The 27365-nt window shown below is 39.6% G+C and overlaps 1 pseudogene and 3 gene segments (V, D, J or C); 3 read left to right on the forward strand and 1 right to left on the reverse strand.

Annotated features, from left to right (window-relative positions):
• Positions 1-2354: 2354 nt before the first annotated feature.
• On the reverse strand, positions 2355-2906 carry LOC130414377 (immunoglobulin kappa constant-like). The segment is given in 1 exon segment: positions 2355-2906. A coding segment is annotated over 1 exon segment (375 nt).
• A 1275-nt stretch (positions 2907-4181) lies between these two features.
• LOC130414378 (immunoglobulin kappa variable 1-8-like) lies at positions 4182-5255 on the forward strand. The segment is given in 2 exon segments: positions 4182-4301; positions 4420-5255. Coding segments are annotated over 2 exon segments (366 nt in total).
• A 3566-nt stretch (positions 5256-8821) lies between these two features.
• LOC130414717 (immunoglobulin kappa variable 3-15-like) lies at positions 8822-9383 on the forward strand (annotated as a pseudogene).
• Positions 9384-20618: 11235 nt separating this feature from the next.
• On the forward strand, positions 20619-21399 carry LOC130414379 (Ig kappa chain V region 120-like). The segment is given in 2 exon segments: positions 20619-20737; positions 20856-21399. Coding segments are annotated over 2 exon segments (366 nt in total).
• Positions 21400-27365: the final 5966 nt, after the last annotated feature.

Here is a 27365-nt window from a genome sequence, read left to right on the forward strand (position 1 = left end):
TGTCCCTTCATCCTCCAGACCGACGCATCGGACACAGGCCTAGGCGCAGTGTTGTCTCAGAACTACGGGGGTGAAGAACACCCGGTGGTATATATAAGTAAGAAACTCAACCCCGCTGAGACACGCTACGCCACGGTCGAAAAGGAGGCCCTGGCGATCAAGTGGGCAGTCCTGGAGCTCAGGTATTACCTTCTGGGAAGAAGCTTCACTTTGGTTACAGACCATGCCCCACTTCAATGGATGGCCAAAGCAAAGGACACAAATGCGCGGATCACTCGCTGGTTCCTAGCGCTCCAGGACTTCCACTTCACTGTGATACACCGAGCCGGGGCCTCCCATGGCAATGCGGACGGTCTGTCGAGGATGTGGTCAGGTTGGACATCCCGGTCAGGTAAGCGACTTCCACCCCCCTTACAACCACATTCTTCCATGGACAGGAGGTCCCGCCGACCCATGACGACGCTTAGGGGGGGGGGATGTGACGAGTCTCCCTTAGCACAATCAGCGTCGCCATGGAAACAGAGGGTTTCATTGAGGCGCAGCTGCCGGTCGTTAGGAAATAATGAGAGGCAGCATAAAAGCCTGACAAACCCAAAGCAGAGAGGGGTACGACTCCATGGTATGCAGGCTTTAACGTGTCTCTTCCCTTTTCGTAAGCAGGCTCGGACTAACGACCGGCAGTTCGCCTTGGGATCGAGTCACACAGGAACACGGGGAAGAACACACACCAGCTGGAGATCACCACGAGCTTTACGAGCTCACCTCACCTCTAAACCTCCCGGACCGAAGTCACCCAGTCACGGACACCTGGGAGATCCTTCACGGCCACGGGAACACATATTCCTTTAAATAAATTCCCCTCCGGGGTGTGTGTGTTTAAGTTCTGGTGTACAATAGGGAACACAAACACAATAGGGAGAAATTAACACTGATAGTAATCCTCCTCAATGTAAAGACTCTGTGTGAAGCACTTACCAGAAGGGGTTATACCTCACGTGCATCACTTTACAGGTGCCGGTTCAGTCAGTTCACCCGCTTGTATGAAGGGATGAAAGGAACCATGACTTTAGCATGTTGGCCAACGTTAAACGCCACACCGAGTGAATAAATGCAATGTGAAAAAGCTCATTATACACGTAGCTGAACGATGGGCGGTCATATAACTCACAACTGCAGCACAGAAAGACCACCAGAGCCACACCAGTGCAAAGGAAAAGACACGATAAAAGTCAAAAGAACGTTAAGAGTAGGCCTACACTGACACTATAAAACAACTAAAAACATAACCGAATGCTAGCAGCTATCAGCTTACCTGCCACCACCAACGAGAGCAGTGCACGAGAGGGAAAGTCCGACAGATTGGACGTGACCCATATAAGGCTACAACCACCCCTTTAAATACGCCGCCACACTCACTGATAGGCTAACCTAGCTTTCACTCACCAAATCCCATTACACATGGTTGATAAATGATCAGTAGATGACACATGCCAATGGCTTCAAAATATAAACGTCATGAAAGGAACGGTTTATGTATGTTTTACAACCCAAAGGTCCTAAACCAACCATAGTGCCTAATGTCTCTCCTGATCCCCTCAAAGCTGAAAGTGTCAGCATTATGATGAACAATGTGAACATCATAAGAGAGCAGACACTGACATGACACAGGCTATGGATGCTTGTTTGCGGTCTATTTTCATTTCAGTGTTTAATACCCAGTTGACATTAAGCACACAGTTGCTTTTATTACAAATAATATAAATACTAAATTGTCGTCATGACACAAGAATTTTATTTTGCATAATAAAATGGATAAATATAAACTTTTTGAATTGCCTGGATTGGCTATAATTTCTTATCAGTAATAAATAATACATAATAATAAAGAACCCTTTTAGGGTTCTTTAAAGAACCATTTAAATTGAAATCAAAGAATCATTTTGGAGTTCCAAAAGAAGATGGTGAAAGAGCCATTTCTGGTTCTAAATAAAACCATTTCTTTTAAGGGTGTAAGATGATTTTTTGAAGATATCCGTTTATTTTGTGCATGTAATCATACTCAATATGTCTTATATCAGAGTGAAGAGTTTATAAAACATTCATAAGGTCAGTATGATGTGTATGAGACCAACTCATGAATAATGTGTCAAACAAGTGAAAGCGACTTGTGGTTATTCATTTGACAGTTTGCTTTAGAAATTGACTTCATCTGCAGGTGTTTTCATGGTTCATTGAGTGATGTTTATTTATAATAAAGAGCTGATGTTCTGATCTGTCACAAAAGACAAAATGAGTCATGAAGATTCAATATGATTTTATTTGATGAATTGTAATGAAACACAATCAGCAGTGAATGAATAAAGCACACATGCACTGGTTTGTGATGTTGTTTGTGAAAAGCAGAGCAGATGTCAGATGAGAGAGAGAATGAATGTAGAAACACATGTGAGACATGAGTGAGACTCAGATGAGAACAGAAGTCAGAGGAGAGAGAGAGAGAGAGAGAGAGAGAGAGTCTAGTGTGAACACTCATCATCTCTCCTGAATTCTCCAGTGACTGTATGACTGGGATCTTTGTGTTTGGCCTCACAGCTCACTGAGAGCACTGAGCTCCACTCCTGCTCAGAGAGAGTCAGACTGCTGCTCCAGCTGTACAGACCGTCCTTCTCCAGGAGCCCAACACTGCTGTCCTGAGATCTGCTGCTCCCGTCCACCTTCCACATCACACTCCAGTCTGAGGGGAAACCCTTGTTGAGCACACACATCAGTGTTGCTGTTTTCTTTGTGGAAATCTCTTCACTGGAGGGCGGCAGGACGCTCACTTTAGGACGAGTGAAGCCTGACAAACACACAATAGTCACAAACTCACAGAGAGAAACAAACAACTTCATAATAAGATACTTATAATAAATAAATGAAGATGAGATCTTTCATTCATGTTGATCTTAATGTTCATAGATAATTCACAAATATTTACAAGTGCTCTGAATAACCAAAGTAATGTTTGTAAAATGATTTTAGATTTTAGAAATGATCAGTTTGGAAAACACATTACCTTTGTGACATTTACTTATTTTGATTAAGGACTAAAACAGAAATTAGAAAGTATCTGTAACATCAACTACAGTGACAATGTCTTAACAGCAATTAAATAATTATGAGAGTCAAATGAATAGTTTTGACCTAAAAAACTGGTTTTGTAACACATAATACATTTAATTTAATGTTCTTTTTTTCACAATGCATGTTTTATACATTTATAGCACACTAAAAATGTTATTGTTTTACAAAAAAAAAAAAAACTTAATTAGAACTGGAACCTGCGTACATAATTTTAATCTGGAGTAATCCTCTTTTATTTCATTTTAACACATTAACAACATAATTATGTATAAATCATTAAACACATCTAAATCTTTACTCACAATATTATGTATAAAAACCCAGGGGCTCTATTTCAGATTTTTAAGTGCGATGGTACAAAGTCATGTTTTTTCATATTTAAATACATAGTTTATCTTTACATGTGAAAGCAGAAATCTGTTATAATATTATTGAATGTTTTTACTTACTGCCAACATCCAGTCTGGTGCCGCTGCCGAATGTGTACCACAGTGATACAAACTAATAGAGCGACTGTACAAAAACCTCTGAACGCTTCAGTAACTGCACTATAAACACATCACACACACATCTCTACACTTTATCACACATTCACACATCATACACATTACATTTCATTTAATCTCCTCATTATTTAAGACAAAAATATGATCTTATTTTACAAAGGCTTTTACAAATCCTGAGAATTCTCACTGATGAAAAGTTTTAATTCTCATATCTGACTCTCATGACCTCAATCCTCAGAGTATGAACAAGGAAACAATATTCAAAAATAAAGCATTGCAGTCAAATTGATGATGTAAAGATATGATGATATAAATTCAAAATCATAATCAATAATATAAGAAACATATGCACATGACATATACAAGTATCTTTATTAAAACATACACATTATTTATATTACACATAACACACAATATTCACATGATCTTAAAGATACAGAACACATCACAAGTCCAGTGTTTGTCTGTGTTGAGGTAAATGATACATGTAGAGAGTGAGTTTGCATTGTGATCACGTGCTTCAGTGCTCTGAGAGTGTTTATAGTGCTGTGAGTTTAACACTTCATGACTGACAACACAACACAACACAATCTTCAACATCACACAAACCAACAAGAACAACAATGACTTTCAGCATCATCTTCATCTGGACACTCACAGTGTTTATTACAGGTGAGACATGAAGACTTAATCTGACTTGTTTTTATTTCTGTTGTGTTTGTCGTGCTTGTTTTAGTATATGATGTTAATACAGTTTAATACACAAATTGTTTATATTTTGTGTTTTCAGAATCTAAAGGAATTACTCTGACTCAACCTAGAGTGAAAAGTGTTCAACAGGGACAAACAGCTACAATAGAGTGTCATATAGATGTAGGAATATATAGCGACTACTTAGCCTGGTATCAGCAGAAACCTGGAGAAGCTCCTAAACTCCTCATATATGACATCAGAAGCCTCCAGTCTGGAGTATCATCTAGATTCAGTGGCAGTGGAACAGCAAATACTGGAAAAGATTTTACTCTGAGCATCAGTGGAGTTCAGACTGAAGATTCAGGAGATTATTACTGTCAGAGTTATCACAGTGGTCCAGTGTTGACACAGTGATAAAGAGTCGTACAAAAACCTCCGTCAGTCAGACTGAACAGTGACTGCACTGATACACCTGACACATACTGCAGCTGATCATACAACACACACAAAACATTGATCACCAATATATATATTTTTTGTAGTTATGAAGATAATAGAAAATGACTTTAAAATCCATACTGACTGTTGAAGGATCAGTTTATTTTAGCATGGTTATAGTTTATTTTATTTGTGTTAAATTCCCCTGATTATTGATGAACATATTATCAGCAGAACATACACTGACTCATTTATATAAGATGTTTTTCTCTGTTTGTGTGTGTTCTTGTAACCAACATATCTAATGATCTTTATGAGATAAACGTTATGATCAGATGCACAAACAGCCGCTGTTCATCATCACAACATTTGTTCAGAGAGTTCAGTGTTCACACCAGTTAAGAGAAAAAATACATTTATATTTTGATTAGAATATTCATTTAGTTAAATTCATGATTTATGTCAATCATTTATGTGCACACACAACTTTATAACATAGCAATAAATATATTGTGTTTTTAGTTTACAGTATGAATATAGGCTGAGAAGTGCATGTACAGCAAAGTACAATTTTAACCCTAATATTCTTGTTTGAAGTTTAATAGTAATAAACCACTAACAATAAAGAAGTGAAACTTGTGTGTTTCAGTTCAGATGATTGAACCAATCAAACAGTGACACTGAGAGTGTTGAGCTGAAAATCACATTTGCATTGACAGGATGAAGAGACTCTGATGTTCTCAGAATAGATCAGCTCTGTCTCCAGAGATCATGTTCACAACACAACACCTGCATTTCACATTTACTGCTACATGAACCTTTACACAACTATTAAAACTATTAAGAATCATGATACAGGACATTCCTGCACAAACACACATGTGATTTTCTCTGTTGTCTGAATGAAGCTGTTAGACACAAATGTAACATGTTCAGAAGCTTTATTGAATGTTTCAGTAAACACAGCACATTGAAAGATGTCACAGTGGTTTGACACACGAGCTCTCTTTCAGTATTGATCTGCTGCACTAGACTCATGAATGATGTCTGACACTCAGATACGACTCATCAACACTCACAGCCGCTATTATGAATCTTGTTTATGGTGTTTGACTCTACAAACATACACCCCTCTCTCTTCCCAGCGTGCTTTGCTGAGGGTCAGGATGCTACTGCGGCTGTATCGGCCGTCCTGCTCACTCTCTTCACTGGTGTGAACCCCTTTAGTGACCTCTGACCCCTCAAGTGTCCAGCTCACCAGCGCCCCCTGTGGAGAGTAAGAGCTGAGCAGACAGAGCAGCGCTTTCAAGATTTCAAAGATCTGCAGAGAAGAGGACGACACTGAGCACTGAGGCCTTCTGAGGACCAGACGCAGGACACAAACACACAAACACATACACAAACACAATGAAAACAACAACAATGCACATCTATCACATTTACTCATTGAGTCATTTATTGACAGTTTTCTACTTCAGTAATTTACACCAGTCAAATATAATCTACTGAAGCTATTGTAGAAAATCCTTCATCTCACTTGATCGAACACAAACTGGAGATTTAGTTTTAAGAAGATTGCAGATTTAGAAACTACTTCTATATTGTTTAACATTCTTCACTCTTATTGCAGGTAAAACATGACTGTGATATCTGTCTATTATCTATGGAGATTAAAAATAAAATGCATGTGGGCCTAAGCATGTATTGTGTTGTTTTATTTAAGAATATTAAAGAAATGGTGTTATATCTCATGAAGCTCAGTCTAAGTGTAGTGGTTTAGAGATCTTCTTCATCTCAGGTCTCCTCTCTTTTCTGATGATGTGTGTAGTGTAGCCAGGGCCGGCCCGAGGACTAAGCAAACTAAGCGGCTGCTTGGGGCCCCCTGGCCACCAGGGGGCCCCCCCAATCGTTTTTTTTTACAATTAAATAACTTAAAACAAGTTATATAAATGAATGAATGAATAAATTAATTAATGAATATGAATAAATCAATTAAATGAATAATTCAAGATAAGAAAATTCTGATTTGCCGATTTGCTGATTTGCTGCTGTGAGTGCCAGCGGTTGAGTCTTGCGCAATTGCGCTTAGACAAATTTCGCGTGCATTGACAATTCGCGCCGGCGCGCAAGTGCGTGTCACTGTAATTAATAAATGACAAGCTATGTCACAAAAAAGGATGAATCCTCTGGTGCCGAAAAGAGAAAGAAGAAATGGACAGTGGAGGAGAAAAAAGAGCAAGATAAAGGTATGTTTGCATGATTAGTGAAAATTGTGCTCACATCACTTGAGGTAGCTGCTAGCCATGACTCGTGATCTTACATAAGCCCTCACCAGAGCTAACGTTAAATCCCCGCCATCAACAGTGAAATGTCACGTATTATTAATATACATTTATCTATATTTCACGTATTGATAATAGACATCAGTTTAAGTTGGAGAAAACAGCCGAAGGGGAACTTAACCTTCTAAGTTAAAGGGATGCCCGCTAGCATTGCTGTGTGTGTTGAAGTGAATGTTAAAATATACCAATACCATGTTGGTTGCACCAATACATATGAATGTTTGTCTATTTTGGTTTCATACAGCTTTCCTGTAGCTCGGTGGTAAGAGCATTGCGTTATCAACGAAAGGTTGTGGGTTCGATCCCAGGGGATTGCAACTATGTAAAATGTATTGGATAAAGCAATGTAAGTTGCTATGGTTTAAAGCGTCTGCCAAATGCCTAAATGTAAACGTATTTAAAAGATTACACATTTAATGTTCATTTGCACATTTGCAAATTATTCATTTCTTGTTCTGTGACAGTTTGTATTTAGAAGTTGAAGAGTAAAGTCTTTTATTTAAGTATCGTATTGAGTATTTTTATTAATTTATAATGTAACATTATAGCGTGATATTTGTGTCAATAATCTTCAAGCACAGGTGACTCCGCGTGCTGGGAGTGGGCCCCCCCATCAAATTCTGCTTAGGGCCCCCAAAAGGCTCGGGCCGGCACTGAGTGTAGCACATGCAACAGTACAGACCCTGTCAGGTTCATCCCTTAAACGTTTTATACACTGACATCCTTAATTCGTATCAGTTTCCCAAAGTTCATTTCATGATCCTGTCCTGACTTGAGCTTCAGTGTAACAGGTTTGGGTCAGGGAATGGTGTCTTTAAACACAGTCCATCATAAATGTGACTGAAGATTGTTGACTCATGCAGATTCAGGTCATTTTGCTTCAGTGCTGGTGATACTGTATGTGTCACACACCATCTAAGACATTTCATCAGTTAGCTTCCTTATTGATTCAATTGTTTTTTGCTTAATTCTATTAATACTATTAAAGTGAATATATCTTGCAAATATATAATTTACGCATTTGGCAGAAACTTTTATCCAAAGCGACAACATTGCATAGTACTATATATTTTGATTTCTCACTGTGGCCAATCCCCTGGGATCGAACCCATGGCCTTGCCATTGCAACCGCTATGCTCTAACCACTGAGCCACCGGTAATATTATCATTTATTAAACAAAAACAACACAAATTTGAAATGGCAAACTGCATATTTGATAAATACCCTCCATCATACGCACTGTCTGCGCTTTTTTATACTGTATATTTAATATGAAGGTCCAACAAATGAATATGGCTTGATTGCGTCATGGCTGCGATCTAATCCTGTTTATATGAAATAAACTTTCTCCAGAGCAGGTTTAAGCTAACGGATCTGTTGCTAAGACAGAAAGTCCAGGATGAGCATTGAAGAACCGAACAATCAAAGATAATACGAAATCATCAACAATCACATCCAGCTAAATAAATTAGCATGATCGAAGAACAGCCCCAGAAGATCTCTGAAGGATTCCATTTTTTATTATTGTTGTTGTTGTAGTTTAGTGTCTTTGTACATTCAATAATTATAGTGCACTAGACTGAAGCAGAAGAATCCTGCCCACTTCTTTGCATTGTGATCACGTGCTTCAGTGCTCTGAGAGTGTTTATAGTGCTGTGAGTTTAACACTTCATGACTGACAACACAACACAACACAATCTTCATCAACACACAAACCAACAAGAACAACAATGACTTTCAGCATCATCTTCATCTGGACACTCACAGTGTTTGCTCAAGGTTTGTGTAGTAACATTTTTATCACGATTGTTCATTTATTGAAGAGTGAAATCTTCATTTGTTTCAGTGTTGTCTTATATTTCATTCTTGTTGTTTCTTTCAGAGTGTAGAGGACAGTACACTGTTACTCAGAGTCCATCAATAACAGCAGTTCAACCAGGACAAAGTGTTCAAATAAAGTGTAAAGTCAGCAGTAAAGTGTATAATGGTGATCGCTTCGCCTGGTACTTACAGAAACCTGGAGAAGCTCCTAAACTCCTCATATATTATGCAACAACCCTCTACACTGGAGTATCATCTAGATTCAGTGGCAGTGGATCAAACACAGATTTCACTCTGAGCATCAGTGGAGTTCAGACTGAAGATTCAGGAGATTATTACTGTCAGAGTTATCACAGTGGTCCAGTGTTGACACAGTGATAAAGAGTCGTACAAAAACCTCCGTCAGTCAGACTGAACAGTGACTGCACTGATACACCTGACACATACTGCAGCTGCTGAGGGGAAAAGTTTAATTGTTTTATTTTGGATTATATTTAGACAAATATTTACATAATCACACTATCCGTCAAAAGTTTTTGAACAGTTCAGTGAATTGTTTCTTTATTATATTTAATAATGTTATATTAAATGTTTCTTTATTATATATATTATTTATTATTAAAAAGAAAATATTTGATCTGAAGGTGTATGCTAAAATGTAAGAAAGAGCTTTTATAGACAAAAACGTAGTTTTGCAAATATACATGTCATTTTTTCAGTTATATATATTTTTTTTATAATTTTGACATTGACTAAATAATGAAGAAGAACAGTCAAGAGCTCAGTGTAAATGGAAACCTGATGAAGATCCTTGATATGAGGCAAAATGTGACAACACTAAAGTTACTAAAATATAAAAGTTGTGTTTTTTAGTTGCAACATAATTCCTGTAGTGTTACAATATATGTCCCTTTGTTTTATTTCATATTTTCACAGTATGCGTTCACAAAATGTGGACCGGTAGTGTATACATTAAAAAAAAAAAATTCTCACATTTGGTTCAACAATATAGTTGATGATGTCACGCAGGTGGTGGAATAATAATGTCTACTGTACAAATTAATTACAGAACTAATGAATCCGTTCAGATCAAATTAATGTCAGATTATTGCTGTAAAAAACTAAATTGGCATCTAAACAATCTATTTTAGTTCTCCAGTGTTTCATTTCCTCCTGTTTCTTTCATTTCCAGATTTCCACTTTTATAATTTCAGATTTCCAATGGAGTCCCAGAGCATATGCACATGTACTTTTTAAAAACAGCTTAATTTCTCTTGACGAAAGACGTAAAATAGTATTTATATCTAGAATGCATATAGAATGTTTCTTTTGCTCAAGAGCATGTAAATGTACATGTCACACTTAAACAAAACCACACATCTAGAGTGCAAACAATACAACTTTGCAATACTGTTAACAAATGTTTGTTAGAAAGATGGTTTTGGGAAACACTGAATTGTTAAACTATGCTGTCAATGACAGAACTTGCGACCATAATTGGTAACAATAGTTTTGGGAAAAGCACACCAGAATGGTTCAGTGAACAGTTGTAACACGAATACTGAAGAAGTCACACAAGAATGAAGCATCAATGAGTGTGTTTACATGCACATTATTACTCTGATTAAGATTAATAAACTGAGAACGTAATGCTGGTTTTTCTGTAGAACGCTTTATGATGATGATAAACGTATTTAAGGTATTAATGTTTTATTCAGTCCTAGTGTATCTAATTGTTCAGTGGGTTTAATGTGTAATAACTGCTTTTATTCATTTCAGGTGCGGAAACTTCATGCAGAGGGTTACAAGCCCATTTTATTTATTGGAAAACAAAATAAAAAGTCTTAAAATAAGTGTCCACTACTGTCACAAGAATGTTTTTGGAGAAGATGCAAAGTGCTCATGAATTTATGCTGACTAAGGGTAAGAGCAACATTTGTGTTCAGAAATAATAATCATTATTTAAAATACATTTCTATGTCAATATGATACAGATTTGAAATGAGCTGCCGGAGACCCTCACATTGGAGCAGCCAGAGAGCCTCACCGTGGAGCTGCCGGAGAATCTCACTGTGGAATCAGAGATTGTATTTGTACTTAACCTTGTTTCTCTGTCTTTCCACATTCTCCAACTTCTCTCTCTCCTCCCACCTCTACTACTTTTACAGCTGTTCTTCATCCACAGTTTCATGGACTGTGCTCCAATCAGTTTAAACCCTCCCAAAAACTCCAGGACACGGATGATTAGTTTCCATAAAGTTTACTGAGATTATTGTTAAACTGCAATAAAATACAGATGAGAAAACGTTACATATTGATATTAAATCCAAATACAAGTGTCAAAAACAACACAGGTAATTTACATAATAAGATGCAATCGAGCTGGTAAACAATCGGCAGTAATAAGTATGAAGCTAACTTAGCCGCCACTTGACCGGGAACAAAATAGAGACTGCATTAATATTAAATGATAAGAAGTACTCACAGACGTTGCTCAGCAAAGAGGAGAAAAGAAAAAGAGATCGCTCTAGAAGCGGAAGACTGAGAGCACTATCAGTATGCTGCTACGACTGCCGCTAGCGATAGACTTCCGGGTACATCACGTGAATCGGCGCTACATCACTATAGTAACGGAGGCAGGCAGATAGAGCTATCCTAGTAAAACAAGGAAAATACGCATGTATATACTCGGGGGACGCAACACACAGTCTTCTCCACTTCCATGCTGTAAGTCTTTGCGACAGATGAAGAAAAGGAAAAAAAAAAATATTGTTCACCAGCACCTTCTGCCACCTCTGTCTCTCCTCCATCTCTTATCCCCACAGATCCCTCCCTTCCACAGTGTTGTACTCCACCAGCTGCCTTCCATCTCCAAGCCCTTGAGTCAGGAGGGGCCAAAAGTGAAGAGGAAAAGAAAGGGTAAGTTTTGTTTTGCCGTGGTGTACCTAAATACACACTATTGATACATTTTCTCTCAGACCAAGTTGATTTTAGGCTAATTAGAGTCATTCGGGTCATCAGGTCATTGGTAGACATAGCCAATTCACAGTATTTGTTCTTTAGTTATTCAGCTGTATTTAAGTAAACAGTTTCTAAGGGCTGTGTTTATCTTGGAAAATGCTAACTTTAGCCTGAAAGCAAACGTACCACCCTCCCTGCAAATCGCCGTCCAAAGCCATGCCGCCCAAACGCATGAACGCACACAGATACAATCAGAGACAACATTACTATAAAACATCACATGTCATTCACCAATGAGAAAACTTCAAAGTACCTGTAGTAAAAAAAATTCAACACCAGGAAGGAAGGTCAGGTTGTTTGCTTGACATTCTTGATCTGTCTGCGTAGCGTACGTGAATGCGCTGATGACGTATTCTGTCTGCAAAAGCTGGGTGCAAAGAGGTATGCAAATACATGATGACTGGCAGGTAGGAAAGCCAATAGAAACGCTTGGAATCAGCATTTCAATTTGACTTACATTTCTTGTGCCTACGCCTTCCACAGAATGTATGAATACATATAAAATACATTTAGACCCATTAACTGAATGATTTCTATCTGAATGTGAAGAGACTTTCAACCAGCATAACAAAAAGTATTTCTTAAGAACTATGATCACCTATTGCACCTTTAAGCTAAAGGCTTTTGGATACCCAGCCCAGTGCATTTTGCTTGATCCACAAAAAGCAGGTACAAAGTCACTCAGACACAAGTGGAGAGGACCACAGATCACCTCACAAGTAAAATGAAAACTAATAACTTGAGATTTAACTATAAAGCATGACATTCCTTTGTATTGATCATTGAGGTTGCCGAAAATGTAGCAGGCAGAAGATATTCCTATTTGATCAAATAAGGGGGAAAGAAAAAAGGAGGTAAAATGTATTTTATTAGGCTGCTTTCTTGAACAAAGGGATATCTATCTGTGTTCATTGTGCAAATCTTTACGACATATTTGAGAGCCAGGTCGAATTTTGGTATTCTACTAAAAACACTTTTTAAAACATTATTTTATTAACTCTCTGTAAAAGTGAGAAAACTGTGTCCAACATTATTTATTAAACACAGGATAAGTAGATGTTCTGCTGTTTTTCCCTTTGATATGCTCTTTGAAATTTGAGTTGCAGCCATTTGAAATGTTTTTACTTCTTCTAGGGGACAATAAAACCTATACAGAAGTACTATCTTTGTCATGGACAACAAACTGTTTTCACGTTTATGGCTGAACATTTTTATTTATTTCTCCCCTTGTCTGTATTTACAGCATTCTTATGTTAGGTTTTGATGGTGCTGTGAGACTCTGAAAACAGAATTCAGAAATACAGTAAAATGTACATAAAAAAATGTTAAAAAGTTAAAAGTAACATTACTAGGCAACATTTTATTTCTTTATATATCATTAATTTTCCTTTAGCAAAATAGCTATGGGTGAACTTGAATTTAGTGCTGTGAAATAAGCATTCTTCACCATAATTGTGTCCCTATTATAATCTCCAAACAGGTTTCAACAGCACCCTAAACTAGGATACAGGCATGTGGCCACAGATGTTTTCATCAGGGCTGAAGACCTAAAATTCCTTTTTCCCCTGTGAATCATATTTCGTTGTTTGATTATTATTACGTAAGAATATCTGGTCTTGTATTTGGTTGAGGTGGAGCTCATTTTGAACTATTTTGTAGACAACTGTATCTTATGATTATTGTCAATATGAGGTAATCTGCTAATTATTTTCTCTATTACTCAACTGATGACTTGGTATGTAAAAATTATGAAAAAAGTGAGAAATTAGACATTAAGTCAAAGTAAATTTTATTGTCAAAACCGAACATGTCACAGTAATTGCATGGAAGGATTGAAATTGTGATTCCCCAAACTCAAATGTGCAGTATTAATATGACACACAGCATATAGTATAAGTACAAAGTGCACACAGGCATCAACATATACAGACAACAGTGGGCATATACAATTCCACAGTACAGTAAAAATGATTTAAAGTACAACGTGCAGTGTAGCAATATGAGGTAAATTTGTGTAAACTTGTAGTTCTTGTGCACATAGAGATAATTGTGCCAGCATCTATGTTTGTGTGCATAGTGTTTTACAGACATTGAGTTTTAAATTATTCTATCAATCAGTCTTGTAACTGAAGTAGTTTCCAATTTCATGAAGTTTTCTTGAGAGAGTTAAGTAGTCTAATGGCCTGTGGGTAAAAGCTGTTACTGAATCTGATCGTCTTGCATTGCATGCTGTGGTAACGTTTGCCAGAGGGTAGGAGGATGAACAGGTCGAGTGCTGGGTGGGATCTTTGATGATGTTGATGGCTCTCTTGCAGCTGCGGTACGGGTATAAGTCCTGAATGGATGGTTGGGCCGATCTAGTGATCTTCTCTGCTGTCCTCCCCAACCTCTGCAGGGCCTTCTGGTCAACAGCAGAGCAGCTGCCGTACCAGACTGAGATGCTGCTGGTGAGGATACTCTCGATGGCACCCCTGGATCGCCTATCCTCATCCTACGAAGGAATTGGAGGCGTTGCTTTAGCTTCTTGAATAAGAAGGTGTTGTTGGTAGTCCATGACAGGTCATGGGAGATATGCACCTACAGGAACTTGGTGCTTTTCACAGATACCACAGCATTAATATTGATGGTGAGTGTATTGTGTGCCAAATGGTTCTTCCTGAAGTCCACAATTATTGATTTTGTTTTGCTAACATCGAGTGGTAGGTTATAGATCTCACACCAGTTGATGAGATGTTGTACCTCCTCTCTGTAAGAGGAGCGTCATCATCACTGATGAAGCCCACCACTGTTGTGTCATCAGCAAACTTGATGATGTGAGTCAAGATGTATCTGGCACAAGAGAAACAATTGCAGCGTGCTGTCAGTAATCTCACCTGCACTGCTTTATGACTGTTTTCACTTTAACTGCTATTTATGTTCGAAACGGGAATGTCACTTTGTTGACGCCCAAAAAATTTCTCAAAATTCACAATATGTCTCCCGATGGACAGTCCGGGCCTATCTGACTGACATGCATGCATTCATTTTTATGTAAGTGAAAAAAGACAGACTCTACACTTTGGTTTAATTTATAAGTTGATCAACAGCAGATTTTTTTACATGTTTTAGATTCATGGTTAAGGTCAAGTTCACTGTAAAACATACTGTGTATGTTTAATAGGGCTGCCCTCTAATACTAACGCAAAAATGATAATCTTTCAGAAAAGTCATAGGTGGCCTTATCTGGGTTATACAGTTGCAGAAAAAAACCCAAACAAACATTCTACACAGGACAAAGTGACAGTCACGGACAGATATTAATGATGATACGACTGCGCCCTGTTACATACTTATTACATATGTGGTGCAGGACATTCAAAATAGGAACATTGAAAAAGTTTCGAGAACATACCGAAGAAAGCAAGATTTACATCTTTCAGTTTTCAATTGGATAGATTTGGGCAAAGCGTAATGATGGCTCATGCAGCTACATGATACAATGAAATATGTTTTCATTACTAGGCTTCTTTTTACTTTAATGATTAGACAGGTCATGTCCTCTATTTAGTTATAGGAATTTGGAAGTAAGCAAAAATCTTACTAAAAGTTATATAAAAATACTGTAATGGTCATGACGGTTAAAACAATTTATAACATTCTTTCTCAGCCCTGGAACTGAATATTTTGTGAGCCCATTTTCCAGGAAAATCTTTGATGAGGGCCAACGCTATTCTTAGGTTTGTGCCATATATTACAAATACATACTTTTCAGTGTTTCACTGGTAAACAAGTAGGACAGTTCTCTGAGGGTATCGGCACGGGTTGAAAGATATTTCCAGTGGTTCTCTCTCTCTGCAACAAGAATCTTCTGCTCCTCCTGAAGCCCCCTTAATGACATTATGATGTTGACTGCCTTTCTCTTTGTCCTTTGATCGACAGACGCATGAGAAAAAACTGCCCTGCTACTCCAACAAGTACAGTCAAAGATTTAGGCTTAATATTAGACGGCAACCTGTCATTTAAAAATCACATCTCAAATAACACAAAAACAGCCTTCTTCCACCTTAGAAATGTTGCCAAATTACAAAATATTTTGTGTGTTGTTGACGTAGAAAAGCTTATTCATGCATTTGTGACCTCATGACTATTGTATTGATCTACTTAGTGGTTGTCCTGTATCATAAATAAACAAACTAAAGTTAGTTTCAGAATGCAGCTGCCAGAGTTCTTACTAGGTCAAGAAAATACGATCACATAACTCCAATTTCATCATCCATTCACTGGTTACCCATTAGGTATTGTATTGATTTTAAAGTTATTTTTATCACTTATAAAGCCTTAAAACAGTTTAGCCCCTACCTACTTAAGAGAGCTTCTATCACATTACAACCCATCACGCTCTCTAAGATCTCAAAACTCGGGACTTTTGATAACACCTAGAATAACTCTAATTCCCTTAAAGGGGGTAGAGCTTTGTCATACGTAGCACCTAAACTCTGGAATAGCCTTCCAGATACTTTTTCGAGATAATATTGCATAGTTAATGAACAGGAGCTACGCTAATTATTCTCTTTCTGCCTCCACCTCGGGATGCCCATCCCCAACTAGAGATTATCCAAGAGGGAGCAGAGGAGTCGGAGCTGTTGGCAGTGAGCCGGAATCCTGCTGCTAACAGCCATGAAGGTGAGGTGCAGGAAATGGGGGACTGACTCGCTGCCACCTGCCCTCACTCGGAGGAGCCATCGACAACCGCCAGGAGGAGGATCAGGCCGTCCACCAGACGTCCAGCACCACCGCCTAGCACCGCGAGGAAGAGCCTCTCGGCAGGGCTGAGCGACAGTGTGTCGAGGAACCGGACCTAAAGTTTTTTTCTCTCTCCCCTCTCTCATCCCTGTTGGTCCTGGTGCTCCCGTTTCCTTTCACTTGTCTCGTTGGTGCATACACCCAGGCGCTGCGGACGCCAAGACTGGCTCCCCGGGAGGGGAGTAGGTACAGTCTCGGTGGTTCCCCCCGGCCTGTAAGGGGCGATGGGGTATGTGGTGAGGAAGGCGGGACGAGAGCCGTCGGGCGGGGCCTTATTTTACAGAGGAAATCGGGAGCATAAGAGGACAAACGACGGGACTTCTGACGAGAGAAGACCGGGTCCGGACATATGATTTACGTAGGTATTTATGTTCTTGTGGCCGGCAGTCGACCGTGAGGTGGCTTTTTTTTTACTTCCGTGATATAATTTGACTGTGTAACGAGGAAGGCGGGACGAGAGCTGTGAGGTGGCGTGAGTGATGGTGGGAATCAGCTGTGCGCATACCCGGTCCCGCAAATCTCACGGAGGAAATCGGTAGCATAAGAGGACGAGCGACGGGACTGCTGATGAGAGAGGACTTGGCACGGCAGTCGACCGTGAGGTGGCTGCCGGCATTTTACTTCCGTGTTTTTATTTTTTATTTTGATTAAATTTTATACAACGAGTAAGATCATTCTAATAAATGATATCTAATTTCTAAATAAATAAATGCAGTCTCCCGGTGAATAGGCCAACACTGCCCTGCTGTGGTGAGGAACCCAAACTCCAATGATTGATTAATGGAGAAAAAAACCTTGTGGGAAACCGGGCTCAACCGGGAGGGCCAGATCCCCTCTGACGTGTCATAGCTGTACTCAGACTGCTGACATGTGGTTTAGCTGTAGCATTTAATACCAAATATTGTAACTTCAGCATTAATAAGACAAATAGTCAGTCTTTGCTCTTGGTTGGGGATGTAGCGGTCTGAGCTGGGATGGTCCGATGGTCATATTTCTCTTGGCTGGTGGTGGAATTGCCTTAGATGGAGCTGGGATGGTCAGTCAGGCTGCAGCTGTATCTGGCTCAATCTCAAATTGGGGATGGGCATCTGTCGGTCGTCTGGATGGGCATCCCGAGGCAGAGGCGGAAAGAGAATAAAGAGAATAATTAGCGTAGCTGCTGTTCATTAACTATGCATTAAGTGAAGGCTTGGCTGAAAAGATGTGTCTTTAATCTAGATTTAAATTGGGAGAGTGTGTCTGACCCTCGAATAGTATCAGGAAGGCTATTCCAGAGTTTAGGTGCTACGTATGAGAAAGCTCGTCCCCCTTTGGTGGATTTAGTTATTCTAGGTGTTGTCAAAAGTCCTAAATTTTGAGATCTTAGAGAGCGTGATGGGTTGTAACGTGATAAAAGCTCGGCTAAATAAGTAGGTGCTAAACCGTTCAGGGCTTTGTAAGTAATTAAAATAAATTTTAAATCAATGCGATACTTAATGGGTAGCCAGAGAAGCGATGATAAAACTGGGGTTATGTGATCGTATTTTCTTGACCTAGTAAGAACTCTGGCAGCAGCATTCTGAACTAACTGTAGTTTGTTTATCGATGATACTGGACAACCACTAAGTAGAGCATTACAATAGTCAAGTCGTGAGGTCACAAATGCATGAATAAGCTTTTCTGCGTCAGCAACACATAAAATATTTAGTAATTTGGCAACATTTCTAAGGTGGAAGAAGGCTGTTTTTGTGAAATTTGAGATGTGATTTTTAAATGACAGGTTGCCGTCTAATATAACGCCTAGGTCTTTAACTGTATTTGTTGGAGTAACAGTGCAGCTTTCAATTTGCAGGTTGTAGTCGGAGATATTCTGTTTACATGAATTTGGTGCTATAAGTAATATTTCTGTTTTGCTAGAGTTTAAAAGGACGAAATTACTAGTCATCCAATGTTTTATGTCTTCGATACACTCTGCCAGTTTGGATAGCGACTTGTGGTTATTCATTTGACAGTTTGGTTTAGAAATTGACTTCATCTGCAGGTGTTTTCATGGTTCATTGAGTGATGTTTATTTATAATAAAGAGATGATGTTCTGATCTGTCACAAAAGACAAAATGAGTCATGAAGATTCAATATGATTTTATTTGATGAATTTTAATGAAACACAATCAGCAGTGAATGAATAAAGCACACATGCACTGGTTTGTGATGTTGTTTGTGAAAAGCAGAACAGATGTCAGATGAGAGAGAGAATGAATGTAGAAACACATGAGAGACATGAGTGAGACTCAGATGAGAACAGAATTCAGAGGAGAGAGAGAGAGAGAGAGAGAGAGAGTCTAGTGTGAACACTCATCATCTCTCCTGAATTCTCCAGTGACTGTATGACTGGGATCTTTGTGTTTGGCCTCACAGCTCACTGAGAGCACTGAGCTCCACTCCTGCTCAGAGAGAGTCAGACTGCTGCTCCAGCTGTACAGACCGTCCTTCTCCAGGAGCCCAACACTGCTGTCCTGAGATCTGCTGCTCCCGTCCACCTTCCACATCACACTCCAGTCTGAGGGGAAACCCTTGTTGAGCACACACATCAGTGTTGCTGTTTTCTTTGTGGAAATCTCTTCACTGGAGGGCGGCAGGACGCTCACTTTAGGACGAGTGAAGCCTGACAAACACACAATAGTCACAAACTCACAGAGAGAAATAAACAGCTTCATAATAAGATCCTAATAATAAATAAATAAATAAAGATGAGATCTTTCATTCATTTTGATCTCAATGTTCATACAGTATGAACTCTGTGCTCTCAATCACCAAAATAATGTTTGTAAATGATTTTAGATTTTATAAATGATCAGTGTGGAAAACACATTACCTTTGTGACATTTATATATTTTGATTAAAGATTAAAACAGAAATTAGAAAGTACCTGTAACATCAACTACAGTAACAAAGTCTTAACAGCATTTCAAATAATCATCAGAGTCAAAAAACTGGTTTTGAAAAACATAACCTAACAATATATATTAAATTCAATAAATAAGTTCAAATTTAAAAAAAAATTGTAACACATAATACATTTCATTTGATGTTCTATTTTCACGATGCAAGTTTTATAGATTTTATAGCACACTAAAACTATTATTGTTTTACAAAAATGAGCAAAAACATAATCAGATAGGAATCTTTCAAATAATTTTGATCCAAAATTAAACACGGGTTTTCATTTTTCAACATTAACAACATAATTATGTATAAATTATTAAACACATCTAAATCTATTATAATATTATTGAATGTTTTTACTTACTGCCAACATCCAGTCTGGTGCCGCTGCCGAAAGTCCACCACAGTGATACAAACTAATAGAGCGACTGTACAAAAACCTCTGAACGCTTCAGTAACTGAACTATAAACACATCACACACACATCTTTACACTTTATCACACATTCACACATCATACACATTTCATATAATCTTATGATTATTTATGGCAAAAATATGAGCTTTTTTACAAAGGCTTTTTCAAATCCTGAGAATTCTCACTGATGAAAAGTTTTAATTCTCATATGTGACTCTCATGACTTCAATCCTCAGAGTATGAACAATGAAACAATATTCAAAGTTAAAGCATTGCAGTCAAATTGATGATGTAAAGATATGATGATATAAATACAACATCATAATCAATAATATAAGAAACATATGCACATGACATATACAAGTATCTTTATTAAAACATACACATTATTTATATTACACATAACACACAATATTCAGATGATCTTAAAGATAGAGAACACATCACAAGTCCAGTGTTTGTCTGTGTTGAGGTAAATGATACATGTAGAGAGTGAGTTTGCATTGTGATCACGTGCTTCAGTGCTCTGAGAGTGTTTATAGTGCTGTGAGTTTAACACTTCATGACTGACAACACAACACAACACAATCTTCAGCATCACACAAACCAACAAGAACAACAATGACTTTCAGCATCATCTTCATCTGGACACTCACAGTGTTTATTACAGGTGAGACATGAAGACTTAATCTGACTTGTTTTTATTTCTGCTGTATTTGTTGTGCTTGTTTTAGTATATGATGTTAATACAGTTTAATACACAAATTGTTTATATTTTGTGTTTTCAGAATCCAGAGGAGTTACTCTGACTCAACCTAGAGTGAAAAGTGTTCAACAGGGACAAACAGCTACAATAGAGTGTCATATAGATGTAGGAATATATAGCAGCTACTTAGCCTGGTATCAGCAGAAACCTGGAGAAGCTCCTAAACTCCTCATATATGACATCAGAAGCCTCCAGTCTGGAGTATCATCTAGATTCAGTGGCAGTGGATCAAACACAGATTTCACTCTGAGCATCAGTGGAGTTCAGACTGAAGATTCAGGAGATTATTACTGTCAGAGTGAACATTATATCAACAGTAAAGATGTGTTGACACAGTGATAAAGAGTCGTACAAAAACCTCCGTCAGTCAGACTGAATAGTGACTGCACTGATACACCTGACACATACTGCAGCTGATCATACAACACAAAAAAACACACACACATAACACTGATCACTAATATAGATTTTTTTTAGTTATGAAGATAATGAGTCAAGAGAAAAAATACATTTACATTTTGATAAGAATATTATTTTAGTTAAATTCATGATTTATATCAAACATATATGTGCACACACAACTTTATAACAGAGCAATAAATATATTGTGTTTGGGTTTATAGTATCAATGTAGGCCAAGAAGTTCATGTACAGCACACAGTATAATTTTATACATAATATTCATGTGTGAACTTTGATGACATATTAAAACCACTAACAATAAAGAAGTGAAACTTGTGTGTTTCAGCTCAGATGATTGAACCAATCAAACAGTGACACTGAGAGTGTTGAGCTGAAAATCACATTTGCATTGACAGGATGAAGAGACTCTGATGTTCTCAGAATAGATCAGCTCTGTCTCCAGAGATCATGTTCACAACACAACACCTGCATTTCACATTTACTGCTACATGAACCTTTACACAACTATTAAAACTATTAAGAATCATGATACAGGACATTCCTGCACAAACACACATGTGATTTTCTCTGTTGTCTGAATGAAGCTGTTAGACACAAATGTATCATGTTCAGAAGCTTTATTGAATGTTTCAGTAAACACAGCACATTGAAAGATGTCACAGTGGTTTGACACACAAGCTCTCTTTCAGTATTGATCTGCGGCACTAGACTCATGAATGATATCTGACACTCAGATACGACTCATCAACACCACTGATGGTCAGTAACGCGTTACTGTAATCCGATTACTTTTTTCAAGTAACGAGTAAATTAAGGGATTAAAATTGCAAAAACAGTAATTAGATTACTGTTACTTTCCCGCAAGCAGGTTGTGTTACTGGGTTACGTAACCGTGATTTTGTTTTGTGAGTTTGTCTCGTGAGTTGTGACTTGTAAATGACAATGATTTATGAGCGATGCGACATCAGTGGTAAACACCGACATGTGTAGTTTTGAACAAGAGACAGAATGGAGCGTGAGAGAGAGAGGGCCATGCAGGGTTTAAAGCTTGGAAGTACCGACATTACTTTGAGTTTGACTCGGTAAAAGGTGACAAAACATCAGCGTCTGCTGTACACTCTGCATGGGAAGAAAACTTTTATCTACAGCAAAAAATTTCACCTCAAATCTAAGCAAGCACCTAGCAAGCCGGCATAGGAATGTGAAACTCACTGAAAAAACCCCAAACCCCCAACTGACTACCACATCCAATTCCTCCGATTTTAAAGCTAAAAGTTCAGTCATTCATCAGTGGACCTCTCCCAGCTCGGGGAACAAATATGTTCTCTCGGCTACTCAGTCTGAACATATGGCTGCAAAAAACCTGCAACATGAGAGGACTGAACTTCATTGACAACTTTAATCTATTCTGGAGTCAGAGACAACTTTTTACAACAGATTTCCTCCACCCAAACAAACTTGGTTCAAGAGTGCTTAAGGACAATATCCTCTCCTACCTCCTTCACCCATCAGTAGAGTGTACCACTCCACTCCTAAATGGCACAAATACACCTGGCCATAGTGACCGACCTCAGCAGTTGGATGGACATTTGGATAAAACCACTCAGGCCGTACCCTGCCCAGTGACATCACATCAGTTGGATGATGACGAGGACTCGACACCCAAGGACGTTTCTGTGGATAACAACCGGGAGAGCCAAAACAACATACTTCAGTCTTCAGAAACACCAGACTCGCAGCCCCTCTCACTACACACTCTCTTCCTCTCTACCACATCATCTCTTTTGAGCTTCTCAGAGAAAATGGAGGAACTAGTATTTGCTGGAACAAAACTCTCTCACTCTATTGTCGCGAGTCCACAGGTTTCAACTAAAAAGCGACGGGCCCCACAACCACCTAAGCCTCTGGGTCAACCTCAAAGAGCTCTCCGGCCTCTGCCACAACGCCAGGGATCACACAAACCCCCATCTGCTGGAGGTGGACTAAACAAGACTGCAAAGAGCACTGGTAACTGATATGAATTGGGTCCCTGCTATGATAACAGCAACAATCTCAAATATTTACAGACCAAGAGGGAACCCAGTGTTCCTTTAGTTTTCCCTATATCTGTCCTGATAAGTGAACACAAAACTAAGGCCCTTTCCAGTCGTATGGAAAAGCTATCTAATCTAATACCTTTTAGATGTCATTCTGAGAATGACAGAGGAAAAAACCTAAAACAATTACTATTCAATTAGCACTTTTAAACATCCGTTCACTAAAAAACAAATCCTTTTTGGTCAATGACCTCATCACCAGTAACAAACTGGACTTCATGTTTCTAAATGAAACTTGGTTAGATGATAGTTGTAGTACTACAATCCTCAATGAATCGGCCCCCCCAAACTCTACTTTTATAAATGTTTGCAGAGCTGCTAGGAGAGGTTGAGGAATAGCTGCTCTATTTAAAGATCTCTATGACTGCAAGCAAGTTTTACTTGGTGACTACCTGTCCTTTGAATACTTGAGTATTGCTTTAAAAGGTGCACCACACATTCTGTTTACAATTATTTACAGACCTCCCAAATACTCCCCAGTCTTTGTCGATGATTTTTCAGAACTGCTATCACCTATTTCCTCAGAATTTGACTGCTTTGTTATTGCTGGAGATTTTAATATTCATGTAGACAAGACAGAAAACAACACTGCAAATGAACTTTTAAATGTTTTAAACACTTTTGATCTGATCCAGCATGTACATGGTCCCACACACAATCGTGGACACACTCTGGATCTGCTCATTAGCAAAGGTCTAAAGATTTCATCCACTATTATTAGAGATGTGGCACTTTCTGATTGTAACAAATCTCAATAAAATGGAAGGAAGGAGGCGGGAACCGGCAAACATTTAAACATTTAATAAAGTAATATAACAGCCGGCGGCCCCTCACGGACGACCGCCGGCGAACAAAACATAATATAAATACAAACATAACATAAGTTCGGGCCCGGTCCTCTCTCTTCGACGGTCCGGTCGCTCGTTCCTTTTATGCTCCCATCTCCTACGTGATTCGAGCCCGGTGTGCGCACAGCTGGCGCTAATTCACAATTACTCACCGGACTCGAACCACGGTCTCGCCCCGCCTACTCTACTACATACCCCCATCACCCCTCACAGGCCGGGGGGTACCCCCGCGACTGTGCAAGCTCCCTCCCCCTCCCTCGGGGGGGGTGGGGTGGGGGGTATGCAGCGACGAGACGAGACAACGGAGACGGGAGCCCTCGGAGCGACCGGAAAGAGAGAGGGGAGAGAGGAAAAAAAAAAAATCCGGTTCCCCGACATGCTGCCGCTCGTTCCTCAACCAGCCGGAGTACTCTCCTTCGCGGTGCCTTGCGGTGGCCCTGGGGCTTCGGTGGACGGCTCGACCGTCCGCCCCCTGGCGGCCGGCGGTGGCTCCTCCTTTATCCGGGAGTCGGGGCGGGTTCCCCGTCCCCTGTTCCTCCCCCTTGGGCGGACGGACGCAGGCTCCGGCCTCTGGCAGGCGGTGGCTCACCCGGCACTTCCGCCCCCTGCTCCTCCCCCTCGGGGGACGGACACAGGCTCCGGCCTCTGGCGGACGGCGGCAACCCCCCCGCTCCCACTTGGACGAAAGCCACCCCACCTCGACCCAGGGGCGCGGCAGCAAAGGTCGCCGTTCCACCGAAGTTTTGACGGTGGCCGCACTGTGCACTTCCGTTTCCCCAGAGCCACCGCTTCGGGCAGCCACTGGCGGACGCCCTTCGTCCGCGCTGCCCGAACTCTCCGGCACCGCGAGGCCACTCGGAGGCGAGGACTCTCCGACAGCATGTCTCTCCTTCCTCCCGGGTTTCGGCACCAATGTAACCAATCTCAATAAAATGGAAGGAAGGAGGCGGGAACCGGCAAACATTTAAACATTTAATAAAGTAATATAACAGCCGGCGGCCCCTCACGGACGACCGCCGGCGAACAAAACATAATATAAATACAAACATAACATAAGTTCGGGCCCGGTCCTCTCTCTTCGACGGTCCGGTCGCTCGTTCCTTTTATGCTCCCATCTCCTACGTGATTCGAGCCCGGTGTGCGCACAGCTGGCGCTAATTCACAATTACTCACCGGACTCGAACCACGGTCTCGCCCCGCCTACTCTACTACACTGATCAATTCTGTATTTTCTTAGATATATCAATCAGTCCTACCGCTGAAAATAGACCCGTCTCTATAAAAAAGAGATTCATAAATGAGAACACCAGTGAGCTATTTATGAATGCTATGTCTTTGTCACTGAGTATATCTGCAGACTCTATGGATGTTCTCCTCAATAGCTTTAATGCAAAAGTAAAAAATGCTATCGATGCCATTGATCCAGTAAAGGTCAAGGCGATAACTGGCAGGCGTAAAGCACCCTGGAGAAACACACCAGCAGTACAAAGCATGAAAAGAACATGCAGAAAAGCAGAGCGTATGTGGTGAAAAACCAAACTTGAAGTTCACTATAACATCTATAAAGAGAGTCTGCATGCCTTCAATGTTGACTTAGGCAAAGCTAGACAAACTTTTTTCTCTAACATTATAAACTCCAAAATAAATAACAATCGCACCTTTTTTGATACTGTAGAGAGACTAACAAATCCCCCTAATCAAGTTCCGAGGGAAATGCTGTCTGATGACAAATGCAATGAGTTTGCAACATTTTTCCTTCAAAAGATCAGTAATATCAGAATGGAAATCGCCAAAGCTCCATGCGCCCGTCAGGTCAGTCTGACTTCAGTACATCAGAAATTAGTAACTTTTTCTGAATTTCAGACAATTGATCTCAAAACCCTGGAGGAAACGGTACAGCATCTTAAGGCATCAACTTGCAGCCTTGACACACTTCCCACATCCTTTTTCAAAAGAGTGTTTAACTGTTTGGAAGCAGATCTCCTAAAAATAGTTAATACCTCACTGCTCTCAGGAACTTTTCCAGAGTCCCTAAAAAATGCAGTTGTCAAATCTCTTCTAAAAAAGGGCAATCTAGACAAAACCTTACTGTCTAACTACAGACCAATATCAAATCTTCCTTTTATAGGCAAGATCATTGAAAAGGTTGTCTTCAATCAGCTGACCAAATTCTTGAACTTAAATGGCTACCTGGACAATTATCAGTCTGGCTTCCGTCAGCATCATAGCAAAGAGACAGTGCTCATAAAGATAATTAATGATATTCGATTGAATTCTGATTCAGGCAAAATATCAGTTCTGGTTTTACTAGATCTCAGTGCTGCTTTTGACACGGTAGATCACACCATACTCCTACATAGGCTAGAAAACTGGGTAGGGCTTTCTGGATTGGTACTTAAATGGTGTGGGTCATACCTTAAAGGGAGAGGTTACTATGTGAACATAGGCAACCATAAATCTGACTGGACACCCATGACTTGTGGTGTTCCACAGTGCTCAATTCTTGCTCCGCTCCTATTTAATTCGTATATGCTCCCACTTGGCCAAATAATCAAAAAGTACCAAATTGCCTACCACAGCTATGCAGATGACACTCAGATCTATCTAGCCGTCTCACCCAATGACTACTGGCCTATTAACAGCTGGATGTGTCAAAACTTCCTTCAGTTAAATAAAAACAAAATTGAAGTCAATGTTTTTGGTAACAAGGATGAAACTAACAAGGTAAACACATACCTTGACTTAAGAGGTCTAAAGACACAAAGCAAGGTAACAAATCTTGGGGTCATTTTGGAGTCTGACCTTAGTTTCAGCAGTCATGTCAAAGCAATAAGCAGATCAGCCTACTACCAAATCAGAAACATAGCCAGAATCAGATGTTTTGTCTCAAGCCAAGATTTAGAGAAACTAGTTCATGTATCCATCTCCAGCAGGGTGGATTACTGTAATGGACTCCTTACAGGTCTTCCCAAAACGACCATCAGACAGCTGCAGCTCATACAGAACGCTGCTGCCAGGATTCTGACCAGAACCAAAAAATCTGAGCATATCACTCCAATCCTCAGGTCCTTACACTGGTTACCAGTTACTTTTAGAATCAACTTCAAAGTATTATTAACTGTCTATAAATCACTTAATGGTCTAGGACCTAAATACACCTCAGAT

This window comes from Triplophysa dalaica, chromosome 24 (assembly GCF_015846415.1).
Source record: "Triplophysa dalaica isolate WHDGS20190420 chromosome 24, ASM1584641v1, whole genome shotgun sequence".
Taxonomy (NCBI): Eukaryota; Metazoa; Chordata; class Actinopteri; order Cypriniformes; family Nemacheilidae; genus Triplophysa; species Triplophysa dalaica.